Source organism: Trifolium pratense, linkage group LG1 (assembly GCF_020283565.1).
Source record: "Trifolium pratense cultivar HEN17-A07 linkage group LG1, ARS_RC_1.1, whole genome shotgun sequence".
Lineage (NCBI taxonomy): Eukaryota > Viridiplantae > Streptophyta > Magnoliopsida > Fabales > Fabaceae > Trifolium > Trifolium pratense.
The window spans coordinates 18,535,146-18,541,737 of NC_060059.1; the positions used below are offsets into that span (position 1 = coordinate 18,535,146).

At 35.2% G+C, this 6,592-nt stretch overlaps 1 protein-coding gene across 1 annotated transcript; it reads right to left on the bottom strand.

Annotated features, from left to right (window-relative positions):
• Positions 1–2,492: 2,492 nt before the first annotated feature.
• LOC123902468 (protein unc-13 homolog) lies at positions 2,493–6,592 on the bottom strand. Its single transcript, XM_045952195.1, has 4 exons — positions 6,022–6,592; positions 4,191–5,528; positions 3,902–4,088; positions 2,493–3,778 (listed from the first exon to the last, which is right to left on the bottom strand). Exons 1-4 carry the CDS (start codon positions 6,568–6,570, stop codon positions 2,796–2,798), a joined length of 3,057 nt encoding a protein of 1,018 aa, XP_045808151.1. The 5' UTR covers positions 6,571–6,592; the 3' UTR covers positions 2,493–2,795.

A 6,592-nucleotide genomic window follows, 5' to 3' on the forward strand; every position in this document is an offset into this window, starting at 1 on the left:
ATCAACATAAATTTGATACTTTTTCTTTCTTCCAAATATAGTAATAATTAATAATTAATTACTTAATTAATGATCACAAGTCAAAATTACATCGTTAATTATCAACCGTTAGTTGATTCAGTGATGATTGACGCTAGACTTAGTAGGGAGGACCATAGTTCGATCCCCACAACTACGATCGGGAGAGAATTGACACTACTTGATGACAGATCTGACCCCCCGAACCAAATTAGACAATCCCGTAAGCCATGAATTTGAGAAACTAATAATAAATAAATTACATCAATAAATAAAATACGGGCTCATAAGACAATGTTATTTTGTTGACTCGAGAGTCGAGACAAAATGTTAGGCATACCAATTTAATATATAAATAGCAGCAGCACCACCCCCCATATATTTTCAAAGACACATATTACACCATGAAAGTTCTCAATGTTATTTTGGCCTTAATTTTGCTTCTTACTATAGCTCATGTTGAACCAAACATAGCTACTAGGGTATTGAATACAAAAAACAAATATTTACAACTGAGGCTACAATCTCTTGACAAGGGTCCTGTTCCTCCTTCAGGGCCTTCCGGCTGCACCTTTATCCCCGGTAGTGGCGGTACAAACTGCCCCCCTGTGAATGAAATGAATGTTGCCGGAAACGTTCATCCGCGTCGAGCTTATTCCCGTCTTTTTGTTCCATTTGGTGTTGATATCAATCAATGAAGCTCTGTTTCAAGGTAAGACTGATCAGTTTGATGAACGGTTGTGTAGCAAAAGGATTAATTCATTTATATATATTTTTTCTTTTGGATATAGACAATATTTATGAATATAAGGAAATTGTAAGTATATACTTGTCATATTTTGATATATACATTTTGTTGTTTCAAAAAATAAATTGTAAATTTGGTTTTAAAAATTAAATTAATGATTCGTTATTTATATATAGTGTTGATTGAGTTCAATTAAACTAAGTTTAACTTTCTATTAAAAAGTTAGTTAGCAGGTTCTTGTTATTCTAGGGTCCGTTTGATCCGTAAAATATAAATACGAACAATATATGACAGTAGAAGAAAGAACAACACAAGATAAACGTTTAAGGTATTGAACAAATTTTGGTACGATGTTTGATGGACAAAAAATTATTTTGATATTTTAGACAACTTATGCGGAGGACAAAAAGTTGTCCCTCGGTTCAGTGGGGACCAGAATCTCTGTTTTTGTTCAGTCCATTGACCCTCATTTTGTCTAGTCCAGGAATAGTTTTAAAATCAAACGTAGTATATTTTAAATTGTCTTATTCAGTCCCTTATTTTTTAGCAGATCAATTCTCTAATTCATAGAAATTTGCTCCAATAAAATGGATGAATTATGAAATTAGTTAGTAATTATAGGACCCCATATTTCTTATGCTTTTTATTTTTTATTTAGAAGCAAATATCATATAATATAATAAGGCCTCAAATTTGTGAGTATTTGTTAAAATAGACATTGAATTATTTTATTATAAAAAAGATAAAAATAAAATAGACATTGAATTTTAGAAATTGACAAACTCATCCTTAAAAAATACTGTAAAGGTTAAATAGTACATTTTATTTAGAAAAGTGAAAGTTGAACAATTTATAAGTGAAATGACCCATAAACCTAATATCTTAAAATTTTGGGTAAAAGTACAATGTCAATTCACTTATAAAATTGTTCTTAAACTCAATATAATAATATAAATAATCCCCGGTTGCACCATCGTAACCCAACACGTGCACGCTAATGTAACACAATGAATAAACATGTGGTCCTCAGGTGCATCCAATATAAAGCCATGCACATAACTAGAAACTTCTGTGGCACGTTAATTGATACATTTTATATTTACCTATATCATCTTAGGAAGGTCTATTGAAATATGCAAAAGAGATTATGTTATGTATAATAGGTCGATCAATGGCAGATCAAATACATAAAACGTTTTACAATATTACAATTTTTTCCGCTTTAACATGACAACTTTAATTATATTATATTTGATTTTAAAACTGTTCTTAAGGCTGAACAAATTAGTATGGAAAATAATAATTAATAAATTTCCCCACCATGGTCAAGTTGATTTTTGACCCTTAGATCAAATAGAAAACACAATTCCACTTTTATTATAGCCTCTCACTTTTATTAATATGGAATTGATTTATATTTGAATACATTTTCTAAAATTGAGTTCAACAATAAATTTGAGTTCATTTCGTCAAAAAAATAAATAAATAAATTTGAGTTCATAAATTACACTTGAAGAGAAACAATTCTACTTGTGATTTGTGAATATCCCAAAATATGACGTGACTGAATCAATTCATCCCTGCACCTGATCATTTGATGTCCCAAAATATAAGTAAATATGAGTCAAAAAAACTTAATGTATTTGGTTAAAGATTTGGACCAAATACATTCATTTTTGTTGACTAATTTTTGCTTATATTTTGGGACGAAGGGAATACCTTTTTTTACTTGAATAAATACAATTCATCACTTTTCTGCATTCTCTACAAATCAAATGATAAAAACAAAACATTTTCTTTCTTTTTTCTCCATTCCCATGCCATAAAAAAAATGAACTTATGTCCTTTTTTCAAATACACATGTGCCCCCTCTCTCTCTCCCATGCCCATAAAAAATGAATCAATACAAAACAACCCTTTCCCACCCTCAAAGATGCACAACTTTTCCACTTCTTTCACTTGAAGTTCATAAGAATCACAACAAAATTGCATGCATTTTCCTTCTTTTTTAGTTACATTATTATTATTATTACCTCCTCTTAGGTAACTCATATGTTCTCTTCAAGAACTGATTTGCAGCATTATCATCTCTATAACACAATACTCTCAATATTGTATTAGGATCTGCCCTATTCCATTTGCATGTTGTAGGAGGCATTGGTAACTTTTGTCCATTTCCCATCACACCTATTCCACTTGATTCACATGTCACTATGCTGAAATCTTCTATCAATTGTTCTGTACTTTGTCCCATCAATGCAATCACTCCTTCCACCACTGCAGCTTCTCCATCTACGATATTTTCGGGTATGACCAAACCTTCTAAATTGTTGCTGTAAACTCTCTTCAATTGCTCAAACTCATCTTGTAGTGTATCATGATCATGTCTGTGAAACACCCTTGAAGTTCCACCAGCAAGTAAAACCATAAGGAATGCGTCGAATGAAGCCTTCATTACTTCTTTCATTGCCAATGGTTGAGCTTTATCTGTTAGAATTGTTGACATTTGTATTAGATTTTGTTTCATGATTTTCAACAGAGGCCTAATTTGACCTCTTGTTACGCCGCCAACATAGAGCTTGTCATAGAAGGCAGGACTCGAGTCGTGGAATACAAGACGGTATGCAGCGATTTCTGAGACGTGTTGACATGCTGCTAGAATAGAAAAGTTAACGTTTTCGAAATAAGAATTGTTGTTGGTTTGAGCCTTGCGGCTGTTTCTGAATCGAAGGCGGTTAGAAGGTACTATGCCGGGGTTCTTTGAGATAGTTTTCTCAAGAGAGTGCATGCTGGTGAAAAGATATTGTAAAGTGTTGAGACGAATGTAGAGGCGTTGTGTTCCGCGGCTAGTTAAAGGACGGGCGTTGTGACCTTCTTGTGTTCCGTTAACTTGATTCGTATCTTCATAACCAGTATTGCATTGAGCAGCTTTCTTCCACCATTTCATGAGTTTGGAGTCCCGGTTGCATCTTGTCAATGGTGGAAGTAAAGGAATGTAACTTTGTTTTGAACCTGAAAAGGAAAACGCCAATGTCAAAAGAAAAGATACGCACATTGCACACTTAACTTGTGTATTAAGGTAACGAGCCAATTTGTAATATATTATTAGTCCAACAAATGTTTTTTTTTTCTTACCGCATGCTGCAACAAATTTTATGTAGTCGAGGAAGAGGTTCTCCAATCCATCAACAAGGTCTTGAACTAAATCTTCTGTAATTGTAATTGGAACTTGGAAAAAGTCGTCCACAGTGGTCGCAGCCAATTTCATTAGCTCAGAAGCCGATTGTGCATACATTTCTGTTTTCGACTTTGCATTCCATGTCTACAATATAAATGAAAAAAAATAAATTGTAAACACAACTATAGTAATAAAAAAATATCAATTACTTTAACACATAAACAATATCATATATCCAAAACTTACTTCAGTCTCTTTTGCCCTTTGCAAACTCTCTTTTCCTTTATTGAGTGATTCATCTATCCATTTTCCAAGAAGACTTAATATGACAGAATCTATATCAAAAGGAGCCATCTCTCTCACAACAGTTTTTCCACCGTCATCGCAATCATCAGAGTCTTCAACCACTATTTGAACAATCAGCTTTTCTAGCTTAGCAGCCCTTTGCAATACTTGAACTGATTCAGGTGTTAATGTGGTCACTTCACTTACATACTGTCTCAGAACTTGGCCATAGCACGCGTGCAGCGTCATTGCAGCAATTGCACCTGCTGTTGAATGCCATTTCCTTAGTATTGGACTGAAATGTTGCCTTTCCTTCATCACCAAAACTTCAGTCTCTTGAGCTAATTGAATCAAAACTTCACTCAATGCTTTCTTTCTTTCTAATTCACTAGATTTTTCATTCATTGCCTCCAATACCTTTTCAAATGAATTTTTCATCGATGAACGAATATAGTTATCAACCCGATCACCAGATGAATCGACTATGGTAATGTCTCCTCTCTCGCCCTTTTCTCCATCAGTGATTGTAAGATCTTCTCCTGAAATCTTTGAGACCAACAACACGAGAGGAACAAGGTTTTCGATCTGAGAAACATTCCCTCTTTGGAAATATTCATGATAATTAAGCAACCTCTTCTCAATCCAACTTTGTATCGAACACAAAACCGAAGAAAGAATCTTAACATACAAAGATTCCTTCTCTCTCTTAGCATCATTTGCAACCTCATTTAACATAACAGATGTTGCAGAAAGAAGATCAGGTTCAATCTGTCCAGTAGCTATATACTGTTGAAACAAAACCCAAGTGAAACATATGTTATGAATAGGCAATGTAATCCCTAATGTTGACCATGTTTTCTTGATGAGTTCAAGAATCTCATCAACTTCATCAAGGACTAATGTTTCATCCCGGATATCGAAAATTGAATGAAGAAGAGCAGTATAGATGTGAAGATTGAAAGGGAATCCATCCGCCCAATGACAAACATCGGTTGGAGTACCATTGTCGCTCCTCCATGATAAGGAAACAACAGAGTTACAAAGAGTTCTCATTGTGTCTGAGTTTTTGCCAATGTCTATAGGTTTGGATTCGCCGCTGTTTATGATTTCCTTGAGGCGTAAGGCAAATGTGTTGTTTTTATCTAATGGGAGTGAAGGGTTTAGGAGAAGTCCTGCTTCAAGAACTTTGAGTTGTCTCTTTTGCCACATATGATATTCATTGGAATCACTGAATTCTGATGGCTTTAGATGTCTTATCAGTTCCAATGGTAAAATTATAGTTTCTGCTCTCCTTCCCACCTGCAAATAATTCATCAACTAGTCATTAGACAGAAAGACATGTAATTAAACCATCACTTAATGTTGGAAATGGATTACATGCGTTCGCAAATCTGGTGCAGTCATGTAGTCAAGAGCTTCTAGCCGTCCGATTAAGATTGGACGCTTTAGAAAATGCAAATTTAATTTTTATTGAATAATGTAAAAAATACTGTAATTAAATCAGAACTGTCCGATACTCCGATCTTAATCAGACGGTCTTTCACACATGACAGTATGACTCTATGGTCATTTTGACTATACGTTATCCGGGTCCCATTATGTTAGGGTCATTTTCTTTTTTGGTGATAATGTTAGGGTCATTTTCTTTCATCACATAATCTTTCATTTTTTATCACATCAAGAATTTATGATGAATTCATGTCTTGATTATCTTATGTTCCGATAACTAAAAATATAAAATTATATGACATGAACATATAAAGCATGAAAAATAGAAAGAAAAGAAACATACTTGACCAACAAGGGTTCTCATGAGAGTCTTGCGCAACTTATTATCATCATGTTCCGTCACCTTCATCTGCTGTCTCATTATCTCCGCGGCAGTCATAGGCCTCCGCGGCCTAGAAGGAGGAGGCACCGTATGCGATATAGGACTTGCACTTCCACCCACTGGAGACGAAGGCATTGAAGAAACAACACCACCACCAACTATTCTTCTCGACGTTGATCTCTTAATAAGCCTCAACCCAAGCGCTCTCTTCACCCTACTCGTCGGTTTCGTCACCACCTGATTCACCTTTCCACCATCTCCACTTCCACCATTGTTCTCGTGATTCGAATAAAACGTCAGCGCATGACGTCCACCAAACCCCGGCGATGATCGGCAGGACGTGAAGAATATCTCATAGGCTGTTTCCCTGATTTCATCAGCATTTAATCCTGCCAAATTTCCAAACGGCCATTCGAGGTTATCAGAAACCGTCCCATCAAGACGGTTTTTGAAGTCGAGACGTAACAATGACGCAGTAGGGTAAGTCCCGCGACGGCTATGCTGACCCATGCGCCGGTGGGTCAGATAACCG

Coding starts and splice junctions, on each gene's coding strand:
- LOC123902468 (XM_045952195.1), bottom strand. CDS start 6,570: ATGGGTCAGCATAGCCGTCGCGGGACTTACCCTACTGCGTCATTGTTA. Junction 5,529..6,021: donor TGAGAACCCTTGTTGGTCAA/GTATGTTTCTTT, acceptor AATTATTTGCAG/GTGGGAAGGAGAGCAGAAAC. Junction 3,779..3,901: donor AAAATTTGTTGCAGCATGCG/GTAAGAAAAAAA, acceptor TTTCCTTTTCAG/GTTCAAAACAAAGTTACATT.